The sequence below is a fragment of the Passer montanus genome, unplaced genomic scaffold, assembly GCF_014805655.1.
Source record: "Passer montanus isolate IOZ18808 unplaced genomic scaffold, ASM1480565v1 scaffold12, whole genome shotgun sequence".
Taxonomy (NCBI): Eukaryota; Metazoa; Chordata; class Aves; order Passeriformes; family Passeridae; genus Passer; species Passer montanus.
The window spans coordinates 6,265,943-6,285,058 of NW_024358722.1; the positions used below are offsets into that span (position 1 = coordinate 6,265,943).

General features: G+C 43.1%; 1 protein-coding gene across 1 annotated transcript; it reads right to left on the reverse strand.

Moving 5' to 3' along the window:
* Positions 1-1,279: 1,279 nt before the first annotated feature.
* On the reverse strand, positions 1,280-19,107 carry SUPT7L (SPT7 like, STAGA complex subunit gamma). The gene is made up of 5 exons (XM_039697856.1): positions 18,960-19,107; positions 18,107-18,765; positions 11,056-11,380; positions 9,403-9,640; positions 1,280-6,494 (listed from the first exon to the last, which is right to left on the reverse strand). The coding sequence occupies exons 2-5, from the start codon at positions 18,517-18,519 to the stop codon at positions 6,232-6,234; spliced, it is 1,239 nt and encodes a 412-aa protein (XP_039553790.1). The 5' UTR covers positions 18,520-18,765; positions 18,960-19,107; the 3' UTR covers positions 1,280-6,231.
* Positions 19,108-19,116: the final 9 nt, after the last annotated feature.

A 19,116-nucleotide genomic window follows, 5' to 3' on the forward strand; every position in this document is an offset into this window, starting at 1 on the left:
TGAGCCGATTCCCAAGGGAAATGGTCCAGGAGCAGGGGCTGTTTCTGGCCTGATGAGCCTGAAGGGAAAGGCTGACAAGCTCCACAAACCACTGAGGATCCCTGCAAAAGCAGTGACGCCCCTGCCACAGATCCCGCAGCCCCATTCTCCCCACTGCCAAGGGCGCTGGGTGCCGAACCCACCCGCAAGGACTTTTCATCCCAACTCATAATGAGGTCGACTTCTCTCACGCAGCGTTTCCATAGCAACAAAGAGGCGATTCTAATCTCCAATATAAAAGACGCGGCGAACACGACACGGTTTGGCGTTTGGGGTTTTTAGGGGAGCGCAGGGGCCGCGGCTGCAGCTCCCCGGCCGGCAGCCCCCTCAGGGCGAGGGGCCAGCACCGCCCCGCGGGCCTGGGCAGGAGCCGGCCCGGGGCACCCCCGGCCCGCTGCCAGCCGGGATCCCGGCTGCTCCCGAGGCTGCTGGAGCAGAGCCATCCGAGGGCTCAGGCTTTTACCTGGTGGGGGGCAATGGGAAGCGGGGATTGCTGTCCTCTGCCTCCAGGTCCTGGCAGGGAAGGGGGCAAGAACAGCCCCGGAGTGGGACCGCGAAATCAGTTCAGCTGGGCCGGCTTGGAAGAACCAGCTGTGCGGGCGGACTGCGCTGAAGGACAAGCATGGGGGGAAGCGAGCACCATTCCCTACTCCTGGCAAGCGGCACCGGCCAATATCCTAATTCAGGGTGTGCTATTTGCGATTGCTTTGCAGGACTACTTCAAACCTCCTTCCTCAGCCCTACCATGACAGAGCAGAGGGGAAAGCACACTGTGCTTCGTTCACTGCAGTCTAAAGCAGTTCACCAGTTAAAGGAAAAAAAAAAAAGGCAGAATGTAAAATAAGTAGACCAGCACATAAAAGAGCAAAGCACACGGCTTGGAGCAGGGCTCCTAGGTAGTCTGTTAATATAAGTAGTAGAAGTATATATAAGTAGTTGCCCCAGAAACAGTACTTGCTTATGCTGGATGAATACCAATAGTAGCACTGTGATTCTAATATCACTTCAGGGGCTCACTAGCACTGGCACCTGTGCAAAATAAGACTTCCATTTTCCCTGGCCACATCCTTGAATAACATTTCTTGTCTTCCTGGCTGTGATATATCATCCCAGTACCTTATTCAGGCCTGCAAAATGTCTCCTCCAGATCCCACATACGGGTAAACAGAACCCAAAACTGGCTTTTGTGTTCACAGCATCATTCTCTAAAGCAAACCAAAAAACACACACGACACCTTTGGAATTTTTATTTCTGAATAGTTTTCTTTATTTTCTTAGAAATTACAAAGCAACTCTCTCCAGGAGAGCAAGGGAAAAAAACACGACCCTGAAATATTTCCAAGTAATTTTGTTCCATATAAACACAAAGCAAAGTTACATATTTTTTTCACATGCATGTACAAAAACATTTTAAGTAAAACATCCTTCACACATAACATGTGCATTAGTCTCAGAACTGAGCACATAATCAGATTGGCCTCACCTACCCTACCTAATCTTGTTTTCCTGTTTTCTTTTTAAATTGTACATTTCTATGCAGGAAACATCTCTTTTTCTGCACAGCATTATGCATATTCCAATTATCATGGATGGCCTTGGAATTCAATCACTAGGTAGTGTAGTCTGACATACAGCTGTACACATAAGTTGTTACACTACCATTTATACAGCGAACTTTACTGGATACCAGGCAAAACTCTTCAAAAGGAATAAAAAGGTATTGCTGGAGGGGAAAAGGAATATGATACACAGCACTCTCTCAACTACAATCCTGTATGATTCCTATGCAAAACACTTCAAAAGCCAAGTAATTTACAGATCTTGCTCTCCAAATTGATATCAAAGTTCCTACCAATTTCAATCATGGCAAAATAAATCACTGTAAGACATCAGTGCTACTGGATGTGGATATGGTCAATACTCAATATTCCCATTTTTCATCCACCCACTTTTGGAAAGAGAAAGGAGAAAGATGAAAGAACTGTAAAATCTGCAGACTGTTGAAGCAGGTGGGTCAGCAGAATGCTTCACCAGCCATCAGCGAGAAACAGCAACTGCAAGAGTAGAGCTTCATTCCAGCCCACTGCAGAATCTCATTACAGTTTGAAATTTGGGGATAACGTGGTCAGTGAACACACCTCACTAGTTAACCAAGGCTGCATTAACACCAAGCAAAATCTTATTTGATTCATCAGAAGAGCACACAGTCTGTGTCTGACTTTGTGAGCTAGTTTTTTAAATTTCACTATCCCATGCATGATGAACACCACTGTAAATATAAGAACCATAAATGTTCAGAGGCGAAGAGGTCACCCAGAATGTAAAGCTTCCACATGCATAAAAGGAAACATCAAGCACACAAAAGTCAGCTGCAACCCTTAGCACAATGGGGGAACAGGAGGTGCAGCTATTACTCTGCCTTCATTTTTAAGTGTTTAAGTGATGCTGATGAGTTTCTCACCTCTGCATAAACACGCATCCCAAAGAGAATCAATAGCACTTCTCCCTTACACTGCAACAACACAGCTGACCCAAAAGACAGTGAGTATACACTGTATTTAAATATACACTTGAAGCACTCAGGCTTGCCTAGTTGTAGAGTGCATGTTACAGGGTGAAATGGGTGTGGAAAAGGAATGTGAAATTAAAAAAAAAAACCACAAAAAAACCCCAAGTTAAGACAGAACATCTGCACATTAACAATACAGAGAAAGCACTTAAGATCAACACTTCGGAGGTTTAACCAAAGCCCTGGAGAACACTAGATTTTCATTTTTAGCCTACTTGAAATCTTGCAAATGAGCAAGCGATGCTGGCAGCAGTCACTCTGCCACTTGGCTCCCGAAAATAGTGCAATGGACTTTGCATAAGTACCCTGGCTGCAAGAACACTACTACAACAACCAGTTTGCAAAGCACCCACAGAGAAAGGCCCAATGACAGGTGCCCTCACACAGTGTCAAAGACACAAGGGGCAAATCAAGCTGAGCTTCAAGGCCCCATCCTGGCACATTCTATGTATTGTGGGGAATGCTGGATCTGCTGGTTTAGCTGAGATGGGCAGCCTGCTCTTAGCCCTGTACTACCATTTGAACTGCAAGCTCTAGTAAATGTGCAGAAAAGAAAAAGCACTGGCCCAGCAGGAGGAAGTCTCTGATTCCCATCCAGGAAAGGCTTAAGTCACATCACTTAACTTATACACTGACAGTGTGGATGTCTTCAGCTGAGGTAGTCAAGTTGAACTCACTTCATGGGCACACAAAGTAAAAATAGACCTTTCTAAAAAAGCCATTCATTCAACCTGCTTTATACTTCTACCTCAAGGCCAAAAGGACTGTGACCTAAGAATGATTATTTCTATTCATCTGCAAGTGTGGTCCAAAAGAACAAGTTTAGATGCAGATATCTAAAGCTGAGTGAGAAGGTACCACCCCAAATGCGTTCCTTGTACCTGGACAGTTGAACAGCAGAGTTGTGTTGGTCTCTGTGATCAGCAGCTTTGCTTAAAATCTGTGTCATACAGGACATTTCAGTGACCATCTAAGCATTGTCCAGCCAGCAACAGGCCAACTGAAGTGGAATAAAAGCTTGCAGCTCTCACAAAACTCTCTGAATGATTACTGCGCTTTTTTCTTGCAGAGTAACTAAATCTCAAACACACTTCTAAAAGGCAAATAATACTATTATTTTTTACAGCTGAGAAAACAGGGACATTGCAGCTTGGCTAATGGTGACTCAGGGGGAATCAAAATAAAGATTTCCTGGTATGCTCTTCTACTACTGACTATGCTTAAAATAGTGAGAATTTACCCCCCCAGGAGAGACCTCTAAAACTCTTGATGGACAATTTTAACTCCATTGTCCATAAAAGCCTATGGTCATGCATTCTTATTCAGCATTGAGAAATTTTCTGTTTGGACTCCACTTCTATAAAGTGGAAGAGAAATATAGTTAGGAAAAAAGAATTAAGGCCAGGCACGTTATACAGAAACAAAAATACTATGCCTGAAGCTCATTCTTTCAAAAGATAAACCTGCAATTGTAAAGATAAATGGTAGGTTTGGTAAATTTCCCTCAACCATCCCAAGGGGTTACAGGTATAAAGCCAGTTTAAGTGGCTGTTCATTCTTGATTCATGTTCATTCTAGCTCTTTTGAGAGAGAGACACACTGAATCAAGTTAAAGACCGAGTTGATCAACTGAGGATTGTGAAGAACAAAAAAAATTCCATCAGTCAGCTGAGCCATAAAAGCAAGCAGCAAAATAGACTCTGTTTCAGACTAAGCTGTCAAGATAACAACCTTGAATATGAAAGCTCAGCCAGCCTGAAGTTGCTGCACTTAATCCAATGACAGCAAAGGAAAAGTTTGCATTGCCAGTACAGGCTCACACGACTAGTAAAAGCTGTTTCATCTCTCCAGAAAACTACATCAACTTCCCTGAATAGATGATCAAGTAATCAACTAGGGAGTAAGCTCTTCTGGTCTGGATTCTAACAAGGAAGAATTGGTGGAGAATGTGAATGTATTGGCTGCAGAAGACATGGAACTGTGGCATTTAAAATCCTGAGAAACATGTACAAGACAGAGTCCTGTACCTTTAGGTCAACATATTTTGTTTTATTCAAGGAATGTCTCAGCAGAACTTCACAAGAGAAATTCTGTCCTGGCTACCCAAAGGAACCCAAGTGTGCTTCTTTATCTTCAAAGACAGCCTTCTCAAAGTAAAAAAATCAGTCCTTTCTGATTGTTTCTTGACAAACAGAAGTTACACCAGGCATGACCGAAGGCCAGCACAGAGGACTGAGGAACTCCTGACCAATCACAAACACAAAGGTACACAGGAGTGGAAGTGATGATGGGCTGACCAGCAGAGATATAGAAACACAGCCCAAGTACACAGAGACAACTAGGAAAGCCAAAGCTCAGCTGGAGTTCAAACTGATAAGAAGTAAGAAGAAGGGCTTCTTTAAGTACACTGGAAGCAAAAGGAAGGTTAAATAAAATATGGTTTACTGTTCAACAATGCAAACAATATGGTAACAAAGGATGCTTTTTGTACTTTCATGCTCAGTACACAACATCTTTTTCACCTGTTTTCACTGTAAGTTCTGCTTTAAGGCCTGCCAGGTCCTTGAGCCTTCTAGCAGCATACAGGAATAAAGCATTGCCTACAGCAGAGGAAGACTGAGCTGGTGAGAACTTAGGCCCATTGAAACCAACAGGCTGAACGTGAAGGCACTGAGGGAGCTGGCTAATGGCACCAAGCTGGCTAATGGCCAATGTGAGACCAAGCTACAGCATCTTTGCTATATCACCATCAATGATGGCTCTCCAACTAAAATACCCTGACTTAGGACTCTTGCTGTCCACAACAGCCAGCACACCGAGGGAAATCACTGTTCCTCTTTACTCAGCGATTGCGAGATAGTGTTCAGAGGATGTCATTCATTTTTGTGCTCCCCCTTACAAGGGCACTGCAGCAATTTCACTGGAAGGTCACAGAGCTGGTTTGGGGGCTGGAGCACAGGACAAGTAAGGAGAGCTCAGGCAATGTGGTTTCTCCACATTTAAGAAGAGAAAAGGCTAAAAGGAGATCTCATTGTATATAATCCCTTAATAACGGGGTTAGAGAAGGCAGTCAGACTCTTCTCAGAGATGAACAGTAACAGAACAAGAGGCAGAGAACACAAGCTGAAATTCCAACTAGATGCAAATATATTGTTTTTCTTACTGTGATAGTTGCCAAATACAGGAAAATGCTGCCCAGAGAGATTTGGCATCACCATCCTTGTAGCTACTCAAAACTCAAATGGACAAAGTCCTTAGCAACCTGCTCTAACTGGCTGACATCTGAACTGGAAGCTGGAGTAGAAATGCCACAAGGTCCCTTTAAACCTAAAAATTCAATGGTTCTGTAACTTAGAAAATCTCCTCACAGCTACTTTTCACAGGCACGTTCCTCATTAATCTGCCAAAGCATGCCATGCCACCATCAAATGTAAAGGGTGATCTTCAGTCTCATGAATTAGGATGGTGTACAGAAGCCAGCAAAGAGGGGAGCTACACATCAAACTTCTTATAGTCATTTTATGCAGGTCCCTCACACACCAGGGCCAGCCCTGTGTTGAAATCATCACAGTACTTTCAAGTGTTTGTTGCACACCATCAGAACTAAATAAAGACTGTTCTTTTCACATCTTCTTCATCTTTTTCTTGCAGCGCTGGTTGAAGACAGGTGAGGATCCCATCAGGCTGTCAGCAGAATGAGAACCGTAGCTGCTCTCAGAGCCATTGGGGCTTTGTGGCATCCCAGCTTCACTCATGCCTGACATTGGTTCCTCAAAGACATCGCTGCCTAGAACCCCATGGCCATGTACATTAGCCTCCTCATTTTCCTGTGGCTCCATTTTCACCTGTGCCAGGTTCCACAGTGGGGAAGCATTCACCTCAGCCCCTAGAGAAGGAAAAAGCAAACAGTAGTAACTGAGTAAAAAGATAAATCACAAACAGCACACAGACACAAGGGACAGCAGCAAAGGCAAAGATGGAGCAAAAGCAAAGCCACAGGTTAACTATGGCTGGGGGAAAACAAACAAAAACATACCCAAGCACTGTGATCAATAAAAAAAAAATCTGCTGACTTATTTAATAGTCCAGCAATTACCACTGCAAAAATATGATGGTATCCTTTCACTGTTAGCCACCATGTGATTTTTCTCCATGAGAAACAACTCCACACCACTCTCCAGAAGGAGTGTCCCAGCACCAACAGCACATGGACTAGACCCTGCATAAGCAGGACTTTGAGGCAGTCCAGAAGTCATTATGAGGTCCTTGCAACTGTCAGACACCCTGGGCTTCTGCAGGGGAGGTGAAGTGAGTGGGCAGACGACTAGGTAGATGAACAGTCCCAAATACCACTTTCAGCACTGAAATTCAGGTACATCAAAGCTGCAGTCAGCTGTCTGCCTGCCTGCCTCCTTCTAATCAGCACCCACAGGTCCCATCCCATCCTTCACCAGAACAGAAAGAAATCCTTTTGGCTCAAGCTCACAGATGCCCTGCTGGGAAATAGCTCCCCCCTCACTTTTTTATAAAACATTTCTGGACTAGTGTGCAATCTGAGCACTGATTGAGGATTTTCTGTACAAATGACCAAACCATATTCCTTGATAACAGCAAATGTTTTCTCCCCAAGAGAAGTAATTACAGATTGCATTATATCTGTTTAAGTTTTAAGTGAGACAAAAATCCCATTACAAACACACTAATTGGTCTCCTTGCTGAGATGGGCATAAACAGACCAGAACTGAATAAACTGTGAAATCTTCTCTCTCTTGTGTGGGGTTAAGCTCACATGAAAATTTAAAAAACACCAAAACAAAAACCCAACCAACCAAAAACAAAAAAGACCCACTACAAAAACAGCAAACAAAATAGGAAACCACTTTTAATAAGTTTTTCAAACTCCATGTCTCAAAGAACATGGCTACAGTTTGAAAGCACAACCAAAGCTCTTGTACTGAGCCAAACCTATAACCATTCCCTATTATCAGTATACTAGTAACAATAGGCTGTTATTAGTAGAAATTACAAAGAGAACAAATGCTCCAACATGTGCCTGTGCCAAGAATTCTCCTTTATGAAGAAGTCAGGAATCTTTCCCAGATCAGCTTAGCCAAAACCAAGGTTTATGAGACCTTTTTGATAACACAGCCTACATTAGCTCAGTTGCCTTAATGGAAGTCCTTCCTATGTCAATCATAAGTAGATGCATCTCTCTCAACAACATTCAATGGACACGTCATTAAAATGCTGTTCCAGAGTTACAGCTCCAGTCTACATAATAATCAAAGGTGCTCACTAAACTAAACTGTGTCTTTCCTTCATCAGCTGCTCTTCATCGCTCAGCCTTATTCCTTTCAGCTCTGTCACCTGTCACTAAGAGTGTCACTAATGACTAAAAGTACTTAAGCATCAACAAAGGATGTTTCATCTTCAAAGCACTTTAACTTCAAAGTACTTCAGAAATAAGCTAATCTTCACGTTATCCTGAGAGGCGGGGGAACAAGGAACAATTTTGCCTCCATTTTTCCAACTGCAATGAAAGTAAGCAGCCAGCTCACAACTGCAGTGTCAGATATCCACAAAAACACAGGAAGAACATGGAAAGCTGTAATGAGACTTTTGCCCTCAGACACTGAAGCCTCACTGCCCTCCCTGCAGACTTCACACCTGCATTTCGAGATGGCAGTGGTCTAATTGCAGCAGCTTGTTCTTGCTCCTTAGGATATTACAACTCTCCAGCCTGCCCAGGTCTAGACTGGAACTTCTCACAGATGAGATCTCTAAAGGCTCTTGTGAAGTGAAGAGGGATTTTGAGGAAGGAACAGAGCACTTGTATTCTTAATTAGAAAACATCAATTCTGTATCAGAGAAGCAAGAGGCATTTAATATACAGCTAGTGTGCTAACCTCTTGGTCTCAAGTGGTAGATACTAATACAAAGCCTTCCAGATGAATCACTTGCAACCCTGGATGGGCCAGAGGAATCTGCTGCTCCTTCTCCCACAATATTGCAAACAGTTTACATTTCAGAGGTGACATGGAAAACAGTATGAGTTTTCAGAAAAACATTAGATGGATTTATGTTTTTTAAAACTCATAACAATGCTAAATAACTAGTGGACTTAGAGGTATACTCTAACTTCACTATATAGGCTACTTAGCTTAGGATTAATAGGAGAACAAACTTCATTGTTTTCTAACCAGATTTTTAAGTGAAAGAGTTATTATTGCAGGGACTTCCAGAGTTCATATGGTTCTATGCAAAACCAAACTACCTCTTTTTCATCCCAAGATGTTCAGCTGCATTGAACACTGAAGAGAATGAAACTTCTATGTAGATATAGAGCAGGAATGGCCACAGCAGCTTTGCCATGCTTACCACCAGTGTGCTTCAATCTCAGCAAGGGATGGCACTTTGAGGAAATGAGTAGTCTCCACAACCCCACTAATTCACTCACCATTTCACTTTCCATGGCCTCAGCCAAGTACAGCAGGCTTTGGGTACAGATACTAGGAGGGATTCCCAGGAGCCCATTTCACATAAGTCACTGACAGGCTTTCACAAAACAGTGACTGTCATTACCAGGGAATATGGAGGCCTTCTGAATATGGAGGACAGCACCAAGTGCCATTCATATTTCCAGAATTCATTCAGTGCTTAAACTATGTAAGGAACACAGCTTTCAAGTTTGCAGGAATATGAATCTCTGGACAAAAATCCAAACCTAACCAGGGGAAACAAGATCATGTGGAACTGTTGAAAGACTGTTTCTGTGAGAAGCAAGAAACCCCTACCTGAAGTCTGTGGGGAAGCTTCTACTTCCAAGTTGGCAGAGAAGCGCTCACTTTGAACTCCAAGAACTCCAACAGGCAATGACTGGTCACCAGAAGCCAGATCTCCTTCCAGCTCTTCACTTATGGGGAAAGTAATATCACTAACAGGTTCCTCCTTAATCTTCACAGGTTTTGTGTCTTCTGCTGCCTTTTCAGGGTTGACAATCTTCTCATATTCTTCAGAGAGCTGCTTGCTAACCTGTCACACATCAGCAGGTGAAAAAGAAGCCAGAAAGGTGAGAGTGACTTCAGAGGCTCTGATGGCAATTACATCGCGGCGCACTCTGTTCCCTGAACATTATTAACATCTGACCTGAATGAACAAGTAAACAACTTACCAGCTACACAAGAGCTTTTTTTTCCTCTTTAAGTGTACCTTCTGTGCTGTAACAAGGGACTTTAATAAGAGGTTTAATCCACTAACATCTGACTGATAATTATGAGCACCGTTGTTTTATAAACAGAGATTATCAGGCTCAGAAATTTAAACAGAGCATGAAACAAAAGCAAAATGTCTCAGTCTTACTCTTTAGTTTTACCTATAAAACTGTCCCCATCCCCCAGTAACAAATTCACCCCAGAATGAAAAACCAAGTGCTTCAGATCTTCAACAGCCCTGCAGTCCCTAATGGGCAAAGCTTGAGTATATTCTGCCAGATTCGCAGCAAAAAACGCAGAAGTTTTCTCCAGTTAGAGAAGTGAAACAAATACAGGAATGAGATTTAGAACTACCCTGCACTTCCAGAAACTTAACAAAAGTAAACATTTAAATTTAAACATTTTAGGTTTCATCTGCTTCTAACAAATACTTGTTTATACAACTAAAACCTAACAGTCAGTGACCTGTGCTCAGGAAAATTGCAAGACTTTCTAACAGCAGAAGCAAGGAGGAAAAACAATAGCGAAGCCTACTCCCCCTTCTAGATATACTTCCAAATAAAAAACAATGATCATTAAGACAATGATCAGCTGCAGGGCAAGAGTAAACTGCAGCAGCAGAATGATGCAGAAAACCCAGATTCCAAAAGGACACAACATTTGAACAAAAGCATTTGAACAACAATGAACAGAACTGGTATTTTGAGCAGGAATGTTTCTAACAAAGACAACTCTTTAGGGATGTTATTTTAATATAAGAAGGTAGCACCTGTGTGATAACTCAGATCAGCAAAACACTACCCCACACTCCTAAAGCTCAAGGAAGTCACTCCTTGTTTAAGTGAACACCAACCACTCTACAGCCTAGAAATTTATGTCAGCTTACATGTTTTCCAAAATGTTAACCAGACAAATATTGTACTAAAGAAGAAAGTTCAGTTCCTCATTCAGTTCTGATTTTAACTCTACTTGGTAATTTTGACTGGGTAATTCAAGAGCTGGGAGACTCTTCTTAAATTCAGGCAAGCCATCAGTACAGCATGCTTAGTAGTCTCACTAGGAAGACAAATAAGGGGCTCTGTCTTCCAGTCAAAAAGTTCCTGTTCTCTTTTCCTTGATGACTTCTCTCCACACCCAGCAGGTTTTCCAGTCAGATTTCCCCTCACTAAGACTCAGAAACAAACAACAAACAGGGGTACATTTCCTGTGCCGCCAGGTCCCTAATGCTCTTCTCACCTGCAGCATGTAGCTGTGATAATCCTTGATGCGGTGCTGCCAGAACTTCTGCAGCGAGAGCACGCTGCCAATGCCCACCTCGTGGAAGACCTGCTCCATGACGTCAGGGAAGGGGGTATGCCCGAGGCGCGCCTCCCGATCCACGGCAAAGCGCAGCAGCTTGGTGAACTTGAGGCAGTACTCGTGCGCGATGTCCGTCAGGGTCTCCAGGACGCTCTCGTTGGCGCACTCAAAGCCCGTGTGTGCCAGGATGGTGGCCATCGACTGGTACAGCAGCTGCCGGCACGAGGACCAGCTCAGCTCTGTCACTGGCTCCCCTTTTCCTCTGAAATACAGAAAAGACAAAGATAGCACACCTTTAAAAATCTGAAGGACTGTATCAGTTGAAGACACACTGTCAATAATAAGGTGATGTACAAAGGGAAAGCAGGGGGTTTGGGGCTCTCCACAGCTTCTGTTACATATGAACACCACCTAATAAGTGTTGAACTGCTTTTCCTTCTTCCCCTCCCTCCAAAGCAGCACTTTCAAGTTTCATTTTCCCTTCTAATGCCACCAGATTCTTTGGGTGATTCATGAATGTGGGATGCAAATCTTCTGAAGCCTTAAGCATCTCTCTTCCCACCCAAGAGATTTTCTCCTGAAGAAGTGAATTAAATGGGTCCTTGACACAAACAAAAAAAGGCATTTTAAAGAACATGAATGCAAATAATTTCCCCTCTCAGTTAATTACATTGCTCTTCCTTATTATCTCTGATGTCACAGGCCTAATAGTCAGATACAAAGGCTTCTGGGGTAGACAAGATTGGAATTCCTATAGCAAAAGACACACATAAAAAAGCAAGAAATGGGACACACATACATTTCACAGAGATACACTGTAGCCAAAATGACTTTCTCTGCTCTCATTTCCAGTAGTCACTAAGCATGACTCTGAAAGAAGTTTCCCCATATGCAACATAAGATGTGAACAAGATGTGAACACCAGGCCCTGGGAGGAGGCCTGGAGAAGTCTGGCCATAAAGCACCATTCCCTGGTCTTAGGTTTAAGACTTCCCTCCTCTGTTGCTAAGCAGGAAGGAGGGATGGAGGAGATGGAGAACAACTGACATGAGCACTTCAAACGTCATTTGCTTATAGTCACCTAACTAAATTTTTCATCAACATGAGTTAACAAATAGACATTCACTATTAATCATATTTCATTAACTATTCATTAACTCCCAGAGGAGTTAAGGCAAGGCGTCTGATAGAGAAACATGTATCTACCAGATTTGTCAACTTACAATTAAGTGCATGTCATCTATTTGCCCATATCAGTAACGTGGACTTCAAGTGCTGATGTCAAAAAATCAAATTCCATTACTGCTAAGTATGATACTCATACATGTTTTTACACTCCATTCAGCATCAGGGGCAAAACTGAGGTAACAATTTCACTCTTCATTTGTTTCTGATCAATTTCTCCCAACATCTTCCACATTGCACTGGAGATTCTCCTCGCTCCCCTGCGTCACCACACACTCTTTCCAGTAGGACTTGATTTAACAGCTCACAGAGAGTATTGATGGCTTGTTACAGTTCTCACTACTCTGTCTCTCCAACAATTCATGAGGTGTCCTTCAGTCTCACTGAGAAGCTGGGCCACAGAGCCTCAGCTTCCCCTGATCCTCAGAGATGACACATAGAAAACACAGCAGTAAAACCACTGAAACACAGCAGTAAAAAAGGGAAGAGTGAAAAGGAAGGTGAAACTTGGAACTATCAGGATGAAGATTATTCATTTTTACGAACGCCAGCACAACACTTTCTGATTATTCAAATAAAGGGGGAATCACACTATATTAAGAGTGGCATATGATCACATTTCTAAGTAGTTATTAAAAACAGTATGTGAATCTCAGGTCATGGATTCATCCCAGCTATTAACTGATGGCAAATTATTAGCATCCCAATTTCTGTTCAATTATGTAACTACTTTGCAAAGAAGACAGCAGGCATCCTGACATGATTAATTAAAAGATCATCAGTTTCTTTATAAAAAAAGTGTCACTCATCCTATTTTTGCATCTCCCTCACTCCCCCCTCCACCTCAGCAGCAGAATTCTGAAGTTCACAAACAGCCATATGTCTCACACAACACCAAGAGTTTACAACAGAAATAAATAACCATCAAAGAAAATCAACCAGAAAACAACATTAAAATTAATGTCTATAAAAAAGAATCTCTTTTTTATATATAAAGGACATACCTAGTTGTCTAGCAGCCAGCAGTGGAGACCATCTTACACTACCAAAACTGAATGCCAGCCTACTATTAATAGAGACATTCACTAAAAACACTGTAGATAAACTTAAATTACACAGATTTTGGCAATCCCAAGCAGGATACCTAGCCACTTGCAAAATAGAGTAAAACAACCATTCAGTAATGCATATCACTGCTCAGAAATAGCAAAGAATAGTGTTTCTTTTAAACTCCTAGAGGAAAAAAAACTAATTGTGAGCATTAAAATACAGCTAGGTCACTATGCTGGAAGGCATATAATCAACTTGAAATCTAATCAATTAAACACAGAGAGGAAAGACATTTCAGGTACTATATTCAAATCCAAATGTCCATCTCTTGCTCCTGGTAAGGCCAATCAATTTAGTTTTGTTTTTCTTATGTTTTCTTCTCTTGTTTTCCCGTTTCTCATAATAAACAACTGAGAAATATGACTAAAAGCCAGAACAGAGAGCAAAAATTGAAATGTTGTTGTAGATGTTAATAGAAACCAACAATGAAAATAATTTTTCTTCATCTCCTTCAACTTCCAGGGACCATCTTATAAGAATGCAGATGAACAAAAAGTCATATGGAATTTATGTTGAAAGCAGTTATCTAATGTCAAGCCTTCCCAGAAAGGACAAGCAAACTTCTTCTCTCTGATGATCATAGCTAAAGAGCCTTTGTCTGACACTCAGCACCAAAAAAGCACCCATCCAGATATTATCATTATGCAGAACCCCACCTGTGCAGCACTTAGTTCTTTTCCTGAAAGGCTCAATCATATATCTACAAGTAAACGTGAGTGCTTTAATCCCTGAAGTTTTGTCACCAGAGATTAGCAGGACAGGGAATTAGGCCTGTGACATGGAGGCAATCTCCTCTACAGAATATATAGTATGAAATTTATCACAAATACTGGCCAACTTGCCACTCTTCAATGTTGTATTTCTAACAGTGCTATATATTTTATACATGGGTCACCAACACTAGATGATGTTCCAGACAGAAATCTACCTGTCAAGCTACAAATTCATTAGACCCAAAGGCCAGCCTTCTCCCACCACTACCAAAAACGTGCAGAACTTTACAAGAGAAGACATGAAAATAATGTCCATTTATACCAACCAGACTTATTTTCTGATTTAGTCAGCTTTCAGAACTCACAAAAGGACCGCTTTCTGTGTCAGTCAGTTAAATGACAATGAGCCACCCCACAAAGGCAGCACCTCCAAGCTCCTCTCCTGTAGGGCAGTTTTTCTTAGAGGGAAGGGGAGCTTATGGATCCTTTCTCATGTCTACAGGGAACAGGCTAAGTCAGCACAAGGATCAGCAGCTGAGGTTCAATCAGCTGCAGGAATGTATTAAAGTGCCCTGCTCCCTCCTAGGTGAGCATAAGCCAGCAGCAGATGGAGGGAGGGACTGCTTTTCCTACAAACAGGACAATTTGATGAAACATTATGCTGTGAAGTTGAATTTCTACCAAATGAGCTGCAACAAGGCTGCTTTAGAGCCATCTTCCCAAAGCAGTAAAATAAAGAACATTGCAGAAACAAGATACACTAGTCAGAAAGAGCACCAAAGAACACAGCACACTCACTCAAACCAGAAAGTTGTTTTCTTTCAGGAAAGAACCTTTTTTACACCTCATATTGGGTAAGTCTCTTTTTAAATACCTCTGCTACGTCTACAGAAGGCTGCACAGGTAAGAAAAAAAAGTGCTCAATAGATAATGACAAAAATAAATTGGGTCTCAGTGGCATAACCCAGACCACTCAGCTTAGAAATGGTCAGCTTAGAAATGTGCCAAAGGGGAAGTGTCTCCTGCCCACCTTAATTACCACTGCTCCAAATCCTTCCCTACATTAAAATTGCTATGCCACTGACATGTACTCCTCTACTTCTGTAAAGACATTTCTTCACAAGTCCTTCTGCCAAGAGCTGTCTTCCCATTGCAAGCTCCCAATTTTGTTTACAGATTACCTTTCAAGGCAATCCAACGTGGCCAGGAATGCAAATGACCAAATGACTGAGAAATCTGTTAAGAAGCCAACCATGCACACACAAGAAGAGGCACATGAATAGGTCAGGCTTCTTTTGAAGATGGATGCGTGCTAACCAGAGGAAGCTGAGCAGAGAAGATGGAAAAGCTAGCAGCTGTTATATGGTAAGAGTCTCCTGTCAAAATGGTAGTTTGAAGTCTACAGTTCCTTATTCATTCTTCATCAATTACACTTCAAGCTTCTTTTCTATTTCTACACCAAGCAAACCCAAATGTTAATCCCTTACTGTGCATTCCAAGAACTGTAACATCACCAGGACCAGATGGTACTTCATCCAAGAATATTAAAGGAATGCAAGGATGAAATAGCTGAATAGCTGTGGTGGGTCTCCTCTTGCTTTAAACTGCCTTGGCCCATGAGGACCAGAAGACAAATTGTGAAAACATTTTCCTTTAATACCTTCAGAAGAGATGTGGAAAACTGCAGGCTGGGAAGCATGGATATATTTTGGTGCATCAGAGAAATTCAAAGAACTAGAGGACACAGAAGTAAATATGTTATGCTCAGAAAGAGCCCAGAGAGCTTATTTTTAACTATGAAACCTGCTTCACAAACCTACCAGAGTCCTCCAAATCTATCAACAAGCGAGTAGATCAGAGATCTCCACTCTGGAGACCAGGTCCTCCCTGGGGGATCTGTGCCAGAATCAACATTTTTTATCATGTTTTTTTAACATATTTATAAACAGTCTGGAAAACTGTAGGAAAGGAAGAGTGTAGTAATTATAAAACCATTGTTAGTACAGATTTTGGGGGATTGATAAGACCAAACCAACTCAAAAATAGCCATAAACTAAGCTCTGCCTTTTCCTCATCATACAGGAGGTAGGGGTTACACATGGGGCAGAGGAAAACCAAAACCAATTCAGGAGATAACGGAGTAAAAGACAAAGGGACAGTGTGTCAAAGAATGAAAATGAGTAACAGGGAAACAGAAGAGGACAGCCCTACATTAACTAAACCTGTGATCTGATTTAGGCTGGCTACTCTTACCTTCCTTTCTTCTCATATCTAAATGTACCTACACCACTTCTCAGACCCAGGCTACTGACCAAAAAAACAGATTTAAAATATGGATTTATCCATATACTAATTCTGACAACTACACTTCAGAAAGCAGCATAGAATTAAGCACTACCATGTTTTATTAGGGGGAAGAATGTTCTTGCTTTAATTTGATTTTACACACTCAGAAGCATCAGCAAATCATTGAACTTCATTTTTGCTACTAGAACAGCATCTATAAAACAGCTGTTATTCTTAATGCATGTGTCTCAAAACACTTAGGAACAAACATGCAACAACAACTCAAAGCCTTTCCCCTGGAAAAGCATATATGTGTTTGGGTTAGCAAGCACACAAATTCTAGAACACACTGCAGCTCATTATAAATCCACTCTGTCAGCCACAAAACATTTCAACATTTCATTTCAAAACTGTCTCTCCAGTTTCCACAACGTAGTCCTTACACTCCCCCACGTGGCTGACCACTAAATAACATTTCTTTACCCGGACCCCAAGAACTCGGAAGGAACAACAAAAAGACAAAGCAGCCCTCAAAACATAGCCAGAGCCATAGAAAACTGAACTTCAAGCTGAAGCCACTGAGGAGGAGAGAACAGAAAATGTCTCAGTTCTACAAACCACAGGGCCACTGTGCAGGAGTCACAGGCCCCGACTGCTCTCACAAAACGTACTTCCCTTCAACCTCTGCTCTCTGCTAATTACTTTGTATCTTCTGAGAAGGATGATGGTGTTCCTTTAGAAACAGCACTTCAGAATCACTCTACTGTTCAGAGAGACTCTCTTACCAAATGCAACACCTTTCAATAAAATGCATTTTATGCAACCTCAGGCCATTAAAGATTTCAGTGGCATTTAACTGATGAATTACATTCCGTTGATGCACATTTACCCATTTTAGAAACTAAAATGTTTTATCCTCTCCCTCAAAATGTTCATTAGCGGACATATTAGCAAGGATTAATCCCTTAATTTAAATGCAAATAACCTACAAAGTACTGTAAGATATTGCAAGAAAACAACATCTCCTTGTGAAATTAGTGCCTGTCGGAGGGACTGACAGGCAGTGCTGGCAATACTATTTCATCAAAGGCTGGCAGCAGAGCTAGAAGCAGCACAAATTTTCTTTACACTTTCTAGAGCTAGTAGAGCCAGTAGCAGAGACAAGAACTCCCTTCACTTGTGTTCATTTCCAGCTCTGACTGGAAGCCCACCAAACTGGGTGGAATGTGATAGTCACCGTGTCACAGGTCCTCAGCCACCGAAACCTTATAAATACATTATCAAATCATCTTTTCAGAACCTACAGCTGAACAGCCTAAACCTAGTCATGTGTTTTCTGGATTTGCAATTACAGTAACACAACTTTAGTTGTAAGTGATCTGAACAGAAGAGACTTCACATCCTGTAACTAAAACTGTCAAAATACCACGGACAAAACCATGCACACGCATTTAGTGTGGCACTAACAAGACAGAAATCAGCACCACACATCCACATTTTACACACAGGAAGCAAAAGCAAGCAATGTGCATGTTATTCACACAGGAAAAATCCAAGCATTTCCTTTCTAAAGCCTGTTTTATACTTCACATACAACTGCTTGACCCTTCAGGGAATCAACACAACTACATAGATATTTTAGAACACTCAGCTTTCCTTCAGCCAAGAACTAACCTAAAGAAATACCAACACACCTGTAGAAATCACTCTCTGGGTCGCTGTGCCTCAGCTGAAAAGGCATTTTGGGGGTTTTGCTATCCAGAGGAAGCAGGTCATCAGGGAGAGGTGGGGAGGCCGGACAAGATGGCAGAGGTTCGTTCTCTTCGGTCTTTATGCCCTCTGCTTGCTGCTGGTTTTGAGCCTGAGCGGCGGCGATGAGGCTGCGCAGCCGCCGGTTGTGCTGGATGAGCTGGATGGTGTGAATGGTGAGGCTGCAGGGCTCGGAGGGGATGTCCAGCATGGTGGTGGGACGGGGTTTGTTGGCAGACGGCTGGTGCAGTGGAGGATCCTGGACTTCCACAGTGCGAAACTCGCGCTGCAGCAGGTCAAAGGAGCTGCGGTTGGCCTGGCTGGAGGAAACCGGGATCTCGCCCCAGTATCGCAACATTTTTGCACAGGTCACCTGTGCTCGGAACCCAGAAGAAGGCTACCAAGTACTGCGGGTACAAAGGACCCTTGTTGCAGGGAAAAGCACTTTGGGCAGGAACAGACACTGGAGCAGGGAACACGCTCCAGCCAGCCCAAGTTACGGCTGCCAAGCAGGCTGTCACTCAGTGCCTCGCCGAGCAGCGCAGCGTCCTCGAGGGCATCAGGTCGCCACTCTGGCGGCTTACAGCTCGCATCGCGGCTTGTCCTGAGGGGAGAAGGGGCAGAAACAAACGCACTCGTGAGACGGAAATTGCTTCTGTGTGTAACAAGGGCTGCTGTGGGCCCACCTGGGCCTCGCTGAACGGGACCCGCGGCGTGGAGAAATTCCGGGGGCCTCACTGGACTCGCCCGCCACTCGCCCTCTTTCCCTCCCCGGGCCCCCGGCCCGCCCGCGCCTACCGCTCCGCTCCGCTCGGCGCCCGCCGCCCCGCCGGAACTGCGTCCCGGTCCGCCACCGAGAGCGGCTCCCCGGCCCGGAGGAGGAAAGCGCCCACCACTGCTACTGCTACTGCTGCTGCTGCCGCCGCCGCCGCCTCGCCCGCCGTCGCCGCCCTCC